The sequence below is a fragment of the Ambystoma mexicanum genome, chromosome 5p (assembly GCF_040938575.1).
Source record: "Ambystoma mexicanum isolate Mex_15411 chromosome 5p, UKY_AmexF1_1, whole genome shotgun sequence".
Classification (NCBI taxonomy): domain Eukaryota; kingdom Metazoa; phylum Chordata; class Amphibia; order Caudata; family Ambystomatidae; genus Ambystoma; species Ambystoma mexicanum.
In genome coordinates, this window is record NC_090930.1 from 1,206,722,371 (window position 1) to 1,206,735,778 (window position 13,408).

Sequence of the window (13,408 nt, forward strand, 5' to 3'; positions counted from 1 at the left end):
GAAGTTTTCCTCCCTTACCGCAAGATCCCAATGTCGTTTAGATATATGCGAGTTAAACTGTATGACAACTTGGGAACAGCCTGTGAGAATGGCCGGTATGCATTCTGACCCACCATCCTTGCTTGAAATGAGAGAGCAGTGGATATTCCACCCCACTTGCAGAGGGAGATCTAAAAAGCCAATCAGAACTGGAAAGACAGCGGAGAGAAACCTGCAGAGCTGGAGGAGGCCGGAAACAACCTCCTGGGAGGTGGTGCAGGAAAGAGGGACCTTACCCCAGACATGGCAAACCCAGCTGCAGCCAAGCCTGTGGAACGCTCCCAACCCCTGTTGGGGCAGGACCTAGGAGCGCCTGGCCTAGAAGAGTCAAGGAGAGAACGCTGCCTGAGAAGCAGTGTACCAAGAAAAGGATGCTGAAATTCCTGTCAGAAGCTAGTGGGAGAGGGCAAGATACACCCGATTTGGAACTGTGGAGAAGCCAGAGAAGCGACGCTGCATCAGCCAAACTCACCGATTCTCCAGAGGATCATCGTCTGGAACAGAGGTAAAGCAGGAGAAGAGGAACCAGGCCCCTCTTCACCCCTCCTAGGTGGGGTAAATAACAGGAATTGCCCAGGTGGAGAGAACACTGGGAGGTTTCTTGGTAGGGAACACAAGGCACACACTCAGTGGGGACATGTGCTTGGGGTCCCCAATTGAGAAAGGACAACAGATAGTGTACTTGCCTGAACTGTGCCTCTGGACGAGGAGCCCAGATTAATGAGACATCAGGGCGGGGGGGCAGAAACTAGCCCATGTTTTTTGGATTGGTCCAGGGCACTAAACGTACCTTTGTTGAATTTGCTTTTTCTTTTGTAGTGCAAGGACAGAACTTAGGATGTCTTACAAAACAAGAAAGGTTCTCTGTCCAGAATCCCAACAAGCACCCCTTCATGTTTTTCTTTACAGAGTAGGGCAGAGCATTTTAGGCTTAGAGATAGATTAGACCATATGATTTATAAAAAAAATTAAAAAAGAATCTTCTAAAATGCCACACTATCTCCCAATTCTGATCTACCACACTTCACCTATCATCAATTGGAAATCCCAAGTTATTTGCCAGTTTGGATTTGGAGCAAAGTCAAATTCATGTTGCCATGTGTGAGAAACTCAAGAACACAGATATTCAAATAGTTCTCACTTATCCAACTTGCAATTTCCACTGTAAAATTGGCATGATTGCGTGCCGGGTAACATGTGTTGGGCTCAAGTTTGAAGATCAATTGTGTTGTAGTACAATAGTAATAGGCCTTAATACCAGACTTTACATTTGATATGACTGCCATCCAGGCAGGGACCAAGGGCAACAACCCCGATTTATTTACTGGAAAACATTTTGCAGAATGATTTCTGGCCACCTGCGGAATTCTGAAGTTCTTGTCGGAGAGTCCCATGTGCCCATAGGTTAGGTCCCCAGGAATCAGACTACCAAGGATTAAAGTGATGGTTGCAGATCTGGGAATAGAGAAAGGTGTCCGAAGGTAGGTGTGACCGAGTGGTCATCATGAAGAGGAAATTTAATAATCATCAGTTTGTTCTGCCATTTGGCAGCAATCAGCATGTGTTGGGGTCTAGTTTAATATAATGAATTAAATTACTTTGTGGCAATTTACTTTGTCGTCATCACTCCACCACCCCCCTACGACCCTTAGCCCTTTCCAATCCCTATCCCTTAATTACATTTACACAATTACTTCCCAAAAAAGTAATTCAAAGTCACGACAAAGTAAATGACCACAAAGTAATTTACTTCAGTGAAACATTGGCATACCCATGAAGATTTCCCAAAAGTTCAACCACACTATGGATAAGAAGTAGGAGGTGGGAAGGTGTAACGTAGTTGATCAGGCCAGGGGAGTGTGAAGGTGTACCCTGCCTCCCGGCTCCAACCTATCTCCTTGCAGCATAAAGGCGGCCCTCTTTGGTGCCCACTGCAGCAAATTGATCCAGAGTGTGAAAATCATCCAATGAGAGTTTTTCATTCATAATGAGGATGGGAAAGGAGGCTGAAAGTCTGTGCCTATATTTGAAATACCCTGCCAAAGGAGACAACCAGAAACAAGACCTGGGATGAAGACTAGAACCATATTTGAATGGCCAGCATTCAGACAGTGGACTTGGATACACAGATTACAGCTGTTGTATTCACTGTTCGTACCAGAAGATTCCCTTCTCCTGATGGTGTACTGGTCTTCATAGAGTTACTCTTAATATCCAATATTCAGATATTCTCTAGTCCCCTTCTATACCAACTCTCAACTCTCCCACATGGGTTTTGAGAAACGGGATGTACTCTCTCCAACCTCCTCGTCACAGTCTATTGTAGGTTCTCTCAAAGCAACAGAGCCTCTCTTGATGAAAATGACATACTTTATTCTAATCTTCAGCTATGGTTCTGAATGCGGTTGCGATTTGCATATCAGATTGTCCCATGTATGCCATCCCAAGGAACGGCTTACAGAGTTGCTCAGTGGAACAGGAGTTCTTGTCCCCTAAGGGGGAGTCTCTTCCAGTGAGGTCCCATTTGCTCAGACCCCTAGGGAGGGTCTTACGGAGCGAGCTCACCTCCTTAGCCTCAAAGGGGGAGGCTCCCCTTTGGAAAGAAGGGACGAATTCCCTCAATTCATCACACCTCCAAGATTCACATATAGGAAACATGCCTCTCTTGATCTACTTATTAACATGGCATGTAAACATTATTACTCCAGACCCATCTATCAGCACTACTGAAATGTGCTAAGAAAATGATCTCTACTGCCGCATGCTTCTTGAGCCAGCAACACAAAGCTCTGACAAGCTTAACAAATTCCTTTCTTCCAAGACTGCTTTTTGTGACAATTTACAGCCATTAAAAGATAAGGAACCATTCATGCACTGCTAGAGCTCAACACATGAGGCTGGAGTTTTAACACATAAGAGCACAAATCTGCATGGTATTGCCATTTTAAAGCACAAAACAACATGTTCTTAGATGCATTTTATTAAACTTCTTGAACTATTTTTCTCCAACAGATTAGAAGCTGCCTATTTTTTGAGTCCAAGCAGCTTATTGGTTGTATGTCAGCAACAGGAAGATTCCCTTGCAATGCATTATGCAAGAGGCTAGGTTAAATTGGGTGAGTGTGTACGGCCATGTATTTTAAGCAGGGTAAAAGACTTTCACTCGCCATTGGCTAGTGATAATTGACTCTTGGCAAGTAAGACATTGTGTGCTGTGCGTAGGTGTACAATTGAGAGGCAAGTGACTTTATGGCTGTTTTATAGCTTGCAACTTTAAATTCTTAGCCCTTTTATAAGGAATACAATATGCCCCAACAAACAAAAAGGATATTGCAATTCATCTAAGAGTTCAGTGACCTTATAAAGGAACTTTACCGCCTTGCATGACAACACTGCAATAAACCAACTAAATATAATATAAACACAACATACAGGGAAACCAATATAAAGAGCCTATGCTACTTGCATTACGAGCAAGTTTATCTGTGGCTTACCCTGCCCATGTGGCACACAGCACACCAATGTATTAACCATTCCTAAAGCAAAATAAAGTTCATGGAACACAAATCGAACATTAGTTTCGGACAAATAAAATCAACTTTTCATGTTTTACATTGTTTAACAAGGCAGCCATACAGTTGCTCAAGTTTAATGGATTATTAACACAGAATCTGAAAGTAATATATTTGCGTAAACAGAAAATGGAGGAATTTAGAACAGGACTAAAACTTGTATGAAATTTAAATAAAGTAGCTTATCATATGGTTTAGATATAAAGGGTCCAAATCTAGGATTAATCTTAAAATGTAATGATAAAATAACCAGTTGAAACTGTTACTTATTGTTCTGATTTTAGTTAAAAGCTTTTATTAGAACCTAATGGGATAGTTACAGCATTAAAATAGATCTTGATACAAATTAGTTTTAAACAACTTCACTGTAGTCAAAATGTTCTACAGCTCTGATGTTCATATTTTCTAAAGTTGCATTGTCGAGTGTTGTCAACTGTAAGAACGTCAAGATCAGGTTTTCATAACATCTTGTTGGTATATATTGTATTCAGGTAAATCTATTATGAATTGTACTATGCAATATGATCCACTATTTCACTAGAATTACTTTTTTATAAAATGTGCGTCTTAAAATACATTTTAGAAGATGAAGATTATCATGCTAATGATAATCTGTTTAACAACTTTGTATTTTGGGGGGCATTAATTAATCACAATAACTTGGTACCATTTGTTTTCATCACCATATCATGAACACATGGATTCACTGCAAACCATATATATTTTTTAATCCTAAATTAACTTGATTTGTCTGTTTCCCAAGAGGATTAGTTTAGTTTGGGTAATTGTTTAATTTCACGTTATCTGGGTTATTGCAAATTCTTGTTTGGATGAATTGAAGCACTATATTAAAATGGCATGCTGTGCTACTGCGAGAATGAAAACTATGCCCAAGAAGCATGGTAGATGCTCAGAACATTACTATTAACCACTACCTCTTGATTTTACATTATTAGGTGAACACTGGCAGTTCGTTGGTTTCTCCACTTTATACTATCACTTAGTAATGTGCTCTACACCTTAATTTTCCATAATCTTTGATTTTTTTATCCTTTGTATTTTAGGGGAAATTGAATTGAGCATCTGTTTCCTAGGTATTTCTTCAATTGAGATGATTAATTACCATTCAAAGTGTATAACTGAAAACGCCATTTAACTTTTTATTGAAATGTTTTGAAAGAAAGGTACTTTAGTGAATACATTTGATTAATTTCACTAGAACATAGATCATAGTTATGATCCGAGATTGTTAGACGTAATGCAAGTAATTCGATCTAGTTTTGAATACAGCTTAACAGGCTTTTTAGATGCCACATTGCATTTTCTTAGTTGTCCGTTATTAATAAATGTAAAATGAAGACAACGCTTACATTGCATTTGTTTGAACCACATTGCAGTTAAGAGTGATGAAATCGGTCTGTTTTGAGTGATCAAATGAGTGACTGCTCTTTAGCTATGGTGAGTGGGGGTGGACTGAGGGTGGCACAAAATCATTAGAGGTTGGTTTATAAATAACTAACTACAGAAACCATTTTAGTATGGTAATGAATTCTAAACAGGTTGTGGTTCAAAAAGTTTTTCCTCTTCTAACATAGGATGTTATATACATTCAATTTGTGCAAGCCATACAACAAACAAATTGACATGTGCTCAGACTTTAGTAGTGCTCTTCTTGGACAGAATGCATACATTCCCTCCAAGACGGAATGCCTCCACGACATCCCCAGTATCCACCTTCCTATATTGTATGCAAATCCGACCTTGTAATAACAGACAAAATTGGAAAAAATTGAAGAAATCAACAAGTTTAAAAAAAAAAAAAAAAAAAAAAAGACTATGGATTAGAAAATCTGGAAATTAAAAAAAAAAAAAAAAAAAAAAAGACATCGATATGTACAAAGAAACCAAGACATACCCATATCTTGTGGGGTCCTACTACGATAACCAAAACAAGTCAGGTCCACAAAGAGGAAGAAATGATATCAGAAAAAATAATATGCATCTGTTTCCACAGTGCCAATAGTACTACCAGTAGTGACTCAACCGCAAGCACCTCACGTGGAAGTAAAAATCAGAAACAGCAATTTTTTCAAGGGAGGGGTCGAGGAGGCCACAACCGATCACAAGGCCCCCCGCGAATGCAGACGCGGAACTCGAATGGCCCAGTCCAGAATTGGTGATACCAATCTTTAACCCTCTCAACACATGTCCTCACAGAAGGGGAAACCTCAGTATTAAGCCGAGGAGTAAGTTTTGTACCCGTCACAAAGGCAGAAAATTTAAAGACAGAAATCTAACTTCCAACATTTTTTGGAACTATTCGTTTGAAATACTTTTCGCCTTCCCACAGAGAACGCCAAAGAAAAAGAAATTACCACCACAGGACAAACTAGCTTCCACTTTCTGTCCTACCACAGCTATGGTAAGCCCCGCTATTGTGGCGTTTGAAAACAAGATCATTGAAGAAACCCGGAAATTATTGACCACCAGAAACGCCTCCAAAGACAACCTTTCCAAAGCTGAACGCCAAGCTCTGAAAAACTTACAAAACAACGACATGTTCGTCATAAAACCTGCTGATAGAGGGGGTATTGTCCTGTGGTACAAGGATGCATACAACAAAGTAACCATACAATTGACAAACAACAAATTTTACCGACAACTACATGAAGACCCAACATCGCGACTAAGAAGAAATATCAAGCCTCATGCTTGTGAAGAAAGGTGGATCACCCATGACGAAAAATGATTCTCGTCTAAAACCAACCCTACTATACCAGCGTTTTATATACTGCCAAAGGTACACAAGAACAATACGACTCCACCTGGCAGGCCTATAGTTTCTGCCATAGACTCAGTGCTAGAACCTTTGTCCATCTACGTCGACTGGTTCCCCGAGACCTTTTGTTCTCAAAATGAAATATTATATCAAAGATACCACCAACATGATCAAAATTGTTGAAACTATCCACACTCAACCTGATGACATCCTGGTAACCCTCGATGGAGCATCTTTATACACCAGCATCCCCCAATCAGAAAGCTTACAGGTTTTGGACTACTATCTCAACCAACATCATTAACAGTTCCAACTGTTTTTAATTTTGGAATGTGCAAGAGTGACACTGACTGAGAACTATGTTCTCTATGAGGGTGCCTTTTGCAACCAAAAACACGGGACCAGCATGGGCGCCACCTTTGCCCCATATATTGCCAATTTATATAGGGACCATGTTGAAAGAAATTCCATCTACCACAGCAACAACCCATATCAAGCCAATATTGGAACATAGCATCGATATATAGATGACTGTTTTTTGATCTGGAGAGGTTCACTCTTGCATCTCCTAGAATTCCATAAATGGCTACAAAATGTCAACATCAGTTTCACTATGAACTACAAAACCATGCCTTTTTTTGGACCTACAAATAGTAAACCAAGAAGATGGACGATTAACCACCCAACTTTTTAGGAAACCAACAGACAAAAATATCCTCCTTCAGTACCAAAGCTACCATCCAGCGAGCCTAAAAAGCAATCTCCCCATAGGCCAATTCTTAAGAGTACGACACAATTGCACTTTGTTGGAGGATTACAAAATCCAGGGAAATATTTGAAACAAGGGATACAAGCAAGAGGCTATCAAGTGTAGCCTATAAAAGCCAAAAATGCAAATCGAGACATGCCTCAATCCAGTAGGCAAAATAACGGCTGATAAAATCACATGTGACACGACTTTCAGCCCCTTCAGCCATGGACTCCGAAAGTTGGTTATACAAAACTGGCACAGAATCACAACTGAGGATTTCAACCCATCTCTACCAAGGTTCGCCTTCAAGAGGCCGAGAAATCTCAAAGGTACATTAGTCCACACGTATCCAAAAGAAATGCGCATCAGAGACCCCCAAAGAACATTATGGGTACTACCACCAGTAATAGGGCATTTTAAATGCAGCAAATTCGCTGTGTGTGTCCACTCACAAAGAATTTGAAAACTATAAACCTTAAAAGGCAGAAATTGGCAGCTAAAAAAGTTCACCAATTGCTCCTCGCAATGGGTCGTTTATGCAATAGAATGCCCCTGCCATCTTTTATACATCAGGAAAACAAAAAGGCAAATCAAACAATCGGTGAACACAGGTCCAGCATTAGAAACCTAATTCCCAACAAACCACTTGTGGCACACTATGCGCACCTTAAACACAAAGCCAGTGAAATGTTATGGTTTATCATCCAGACAGTGCAGATTCCTAACAGAGGCGGCGACAGGGATTTGGCACTGCAAAAATGCAAGCAAAAATTGATTTACGATTTGGACACCGTAAAATACGGTTTGAACATGGCAGTCGAATGAGGAATCTTCTTTTGTAGAATTGCCACTTTCTCATAAAAACTGTCTCCAAAAGAAAAGAACTTGTTTGAAATACCAACGATAATTTTCCGTCATTTTTAGGGCAGGACTAATATTGCTAGACCCATATGGACCACTGCGCCCAGAATGCAAAATTCTCAACGAAAAACCGAATCACCACGTGTACCCGTACAGATTGCACCATCTGACGGGTACACAAACTATATCACCCTTTTATTCATGAGGGGACAATATTAAACTCAGAGCGGGATCTCTGCAAAACAAATGTAACTCGAGCGAGTGGCAACACCACGTGATAGTTGTCAATATGATTTATCCCCCTCTTTCCCCCCCTCCCCAAGATGGCGGATGAAACACCAGACCAAAGAAAAAGAAACAGTCCAGCCTTTCACTACACACCGGATACCGAAGCTAAAAGTCAATACCTATCATACCCGGAAACAAAGAAGCAAGGAAGCGAAAGGTCCACGACATGCAAGATACACCACGACGGGCAGCAGAAAGAAAACATCACAAGGATGCCGTGCACTGCAAGTCTGTTAAACACCCAAACGGCGCCGAGCCGCCTAAAAATCGAGCGTGTGATAAGCTCCAAACTTTGCCCCCAAACTACAACAATGCCTGAATAGAACGCGATTTTGCTTATGTCTCCGTCCGGATAGCTATGCCAAAGAAAACCCGTTGGATCCCGATAAAACAAAAAGGAATCTTACTCCTGAGACGACCTGAGACAGTGCGAAAAGATCCTGAATCACTCAGGTCAGTGTCCATGAACAAAACATGCTAATACTGAAGAAAAAAAAATCAAATACAAATAGATAAGTGACATTTATATCCGTATGGTCATTTTCAGATAACATCTACCGCTGAAAGGAAACATACAATAATTTTTGCAATTACAAAAAGGAAGATATCTCTTATTTGCAATCACTCCAACCCTAATAAAGTGAAAGGCAAAAACTGTATAAGAAGGAAGTTTCCCATCTCATGCAAAATAAGTCTCCAGTCCAACCACTAGATACCGACAAGGTTAGTGGGGTGCACAAACAGGATAAAAACCTTGTAATACAGGATTCATGTCGCCATGTTTTTAAATAGTTTAGTAATACACACTTCTGCACCTTGTCATTTATCGCACAGCTTCCTGAAAAATCTGAACCATTGGGGATTAAGTGAACATCAGATCACTTTGTAAAGAAATCCACTGACCTGAAGATGGCTGAATTTTGAAGAGCAAGACACCAGGGATGGTGCCAATGCAATAGCTTAGCCGAAACATATGTAGACATCCTTCAAACACAAACATTCTGTGCAATTCTGAATACAGACTACACACAGCTCTCCTTATAAATGAAGTTAGATTAAAAAAGCAATGAATATTCGTTATGAACCAATTTATGTCACATACTAACCAGTCACTGACATGGTTGGCTTTTGAGAAAGTGTATTTTTTCCCCCGTCTTTTTCTTTCTCTGTTGATTTTGGTGTACATTGTGCCTTGTGGAAAGCACCTAGGACCAACATCTCTGTATTTATACATTTCTTTTGAATAAATCTTTGTTTTAACTACTTGTAACGATGTGGCAGGTCTCTCATATATAACCTAGGGTGTATCACATATTTAAGACACCCTTACATCCTTCTGCCTAGCTATCAAGGTGGACTGAGAAAGAGGTAATTAGGCTGTGGTTGCTCCTGCTGTACTGCATATCTGGGCCCAGCCTAATCCCCTATAACAAAAAATTGGGACATACCCATTATATTTCCTATATTGTATGCATCAGAGATCCTGAGCCTCTTCATTCAGCCATTTTATATGATTACAGGGATGTTTTCTTTAGGTGCGTACCTTCCATTTGAAGGATGTGGCTTTCGTTCTTTGTGGTCTCCTCTGTCTGAACGGTAACTCTCTGAACCGCGGTGTGGGTGATCAGCTTCATGTCGCCTTTCCCAATGGTTATCTTTGTCTCTCTGTGTTCTGCCTTGACGACTTTCCTGGTCTCGCGGTCTGCTGGAAGGAGGGCCTTTGACCGATGGGAGACTTCTTGCAGAATGAGCCATTTGGGTTGCCTCACTAAAATACGTCTGGAGTCTTCAATAGGCAATCTGTGCAGCAGAGATTGACAAGATGACATACACTAGTTATTATATAGACATCAGAAATTGTCATTTTGAACTAGCATTATGAACATTGCACAGTAGTAACATTTTAAATGTGTGTGGTTGAATATGTGAATCCCCAATTCCAACTATGTGTACTCCCAGGAGGACTCAAAAAATGTGGTCCATGGTAGGCTGTTGCAAATAAAGAAGGCTACAGATGTATTAAATGTATGTTTTTCCAAACAGACACACTAATCCCATCCCATCTCTGCTGGAATGCCAAAAAGCTAACAGATTTTTTTAGAATTGATCATTTGTTATTGTTGGGAGCACTAATTGGGCAGCCGCAGTCTCTCTCGTAACAGACGACCTCCACATTTGGTGCCAACTGTCCATTAATCAAAAATAGTAACCTACTGGTGAACTCGAGCCCCATAAGGAACAGTTCTAGTGGAAGAAGCAGGGTAATGACTGATGACTCCTTCAACCACCCTACCTCCCTGGGATGGTTTTTTCCACAGGTGAACCAGCATCCATATGGAACCAATGAACAGGCTGCCACAAGCCTTTAGTACTACTCTATTCTGCAATGGCTTAAGCAACAGGTCTCATTAACTAGGTTTCTTCTCCTTTATTCAACCATCTTCACCAGACCCCATTAATCTACCTGAATAAATTATTAATCTACCTAAATAATTACCACTATCATTAATCTACCTAAATAAATTAGTCCTTTGGCGGACTGTCCTGCCTCCGCATCCCGGCGCCTGTCTGGTCCCTCTGGCGCTCTGTGGTCCTATGGGATTTGTGCTGTTCCCTCCCACTGGCAACTGTTTTCATACAACGCTCACCAGACTTGTAAGTGATTGTACTGCTTCCCCCACCAGCACTTGCCTTGTCCCTCCAGCACTCTTTGGACCTCTGGTCTGTCCTGCTTCCACCCGTCTATACCTGTCTGGTCTCTCCGACACTCTGCGAACCAGTGGGGGACTGTGCTGCTCCCTCCCGCTGGCACCTGCCCGATCCCTCTTGTGCTCCATTGACTTGTTGGGATTCTCCTGGCACCTGAACATCGCCTTGGCATCTATTATGCCGTGTGTCGCATCTACGCGAGGGTCCACCACCCTGGAATCAGCCCTCGCCCACCTGAGTCTACCCGTCTCCTCCTCTGTCTTGCCGTAGGGCTGCACCTACGTAGGGGTCAAGGTCCCAACTACAACCTGTACTGTGTGTATACTACTGGTGGCTCCACACCACTTCTGCCTACACCTCCTTACATCTTTCCCTCTCAGTAGAAAGGAGTAACTGGTCAAGATCTCAGTACCTGCCCACTCTCCCTCCCCCTTCCCCCCCCCCCCATTTACTACCCTAGTCCCTCCTCTGTGGCCCCTATACTGCCCCCGATTCTTCTACCCAATCCCCGGTTCTGGCCCATCTCGATACTTCCACACTGCTTCCTATCCTCGCCTTCACTAGTACCTACTGCTACGGCCCTCCTGACTTGCATTATTTTTGAGTCCTTGTTATGCAATACTCCAAATCTTCTCCTCGCCCTCCTTTCTCCCCTCCCCCCTCCTACCTCCACTCTCACTTTCTCTTCTCCCTCCTTTTCTCCTTTTCCCCCCTCCTCTCCCCTATCCCCCCCCCATTACCCCTCCCGAACCTCACCTTCTCTCACTCACCGCCCTAATCTTTACCCCCCTCCCGCCCACCATTCCTGTCACATGAACCTAGCACTCTGGAACGCCAGATCCATCTGCAATAAAACCGCAGCAACTCGATTTATTCTTTCGCCTCAACCTCCACTTTCTTTGCTTAACTGAAACCTGGATTCCCCCCCCCCCCCATAACACTTCTGTCCCAGCTTCATTAACCACCTCCTCCTCCTCCTCCTCCTCCTCCTCCTCCTCCTCCTCCTCCTCCTCCTCCTCCTCCTCCTCCTCCTCCTCCTCCTCCTCCTCCTCCTCCTCCTATATCCCTCATGCTACCGGCCGTGGTGGAGGTGTTGGCCTCCTCTACCACCCTAAGTTTATCTCCTCTCCCACCTCACCAGCCCTCCCTTCCTTTGAATTCCTTTACAAATCCTTTTTCTCTCCCCACCCTATTTCTCTCCTGATTATCTATCGACACCCAGGCCCACTTTCTTCCTTCTATGAAGACCTGGATCACCTCTCGCTAATTTCTCCCTCCCCCTCACCTCTGTCAGTACTTGGCGACTTTAATCTTCATCTCCCCACCGCCCCACAATCCTCTCCCCTCATCTCTATACTTGATTCCTCCCTCCTTTCCCCTCCTCCCCCACACACTCCTCCGGCTCCACCCTTGACCTCATCTTTAATTCTTCCTACCCTTCTTCGCCTGTCTCTACCCTTCCTGTCTATCTATCTGACCATGCACTAGTCTCATTTTTCCTTTCTCCTCCCCCTCACTCCTCACCTTACCCTTCTGCTCCAGTCTACTCACGACGCGACTTCCGCAACTTTGACCCCTCTCTCTTCGCCGACACCTGCACTTCTCTTCTCCCACCTATCCACAACTACTCCTCATCAGCGAATGACGCTCTTTCCTCCCTTTCATCTGCTATTTCATCCTCCATTGATTATCTCTATCCTCCTTCGTCCTTCCGCCCAACCCGGAAACCCTCTCAACCTTGGCTCACCCCTCACCTCCTCTCTATGAGACGCCTTCTCGAGACACACTGGCTCAAAACCCCCTCGCTATCTAACCAAACCTCTTACTTCTCTTATCACTCCATCTACGACTCTTACCTGGCCTCAGCTAAATCCTCTCATTTCTCTAACCTACTCCAATCTCAAGCGACTCACCCTCGCCGCATCTTCCAAACCCTCTCGACTCCTCTCCCCCCCCACTCCTGATCCCTCCTTTAATTCCTCACTCTCTCCTTCTGACTTTGCTAACTTCTTCTCTTCTAAGATGGTCTCCCTTTGGCAAAAAATTCTCACCTCCACCTCTGACTTCCCTGCTTCTTCGCCGCCCTCCCCCTTCCTGTATGTCCTCCTTCTCACCTGTCTCCCCCTCTGAAGTCTCCACCCTCCTATCCAAAGCCCATCCCACGTCTGCCCCTACTGACCCTCTCCCTTCCCTAAGATTTACCCTCTTCTTGTCCCCTACCTCACCTCCCTCTTCAACATTTGTCTCTCTTCCGCTACCTTTCCCTCTGCCTTTAAACATGCCACGGTCATCCCCATACTAAAGAAACCTTCTGCTGACCCATGCCTCACCTCGAATTTCAGACCCATCTCTCTTCTCCCGTTCCTTTCCAAGCTTCTCGAACGCCTTGCATACTCTCAACTTTCATCC

The 13,408-nt window shown here is 43.0% G+C and overlaps 1 protein-coding gene across 4 annotated transcripts in view; it reads right to left on the reverse strand.

The window, feature by feature from the left end:
- The window catches only part of LOC138481499 (MARVEL domain-containing protein 3-like), a 401,994-nt gene that overhangs the window by 259,464 nt on the left and 129,122 nt on the right, over nucleotides 1-13,408 (reverse strand). For all 4 annotated transcript variants that reach the window (XM_069613680.1, XM_069613678.1, XM_069613679.1 and 1 more), the window contains one exon: nucleotides 9,834-10,090. In XM_069613680.1, coding sequence (XP_069469781.1) covers nucleotides 9,834-10,045 — 212 coding nt within the window. In that variant the 5' untranslated portion in view covers nucleotides 10,046-10,090. The remainder of the gene's footprint in view (nucleotides 1-9,833; nucleotides 10,091-13,408) is intronic.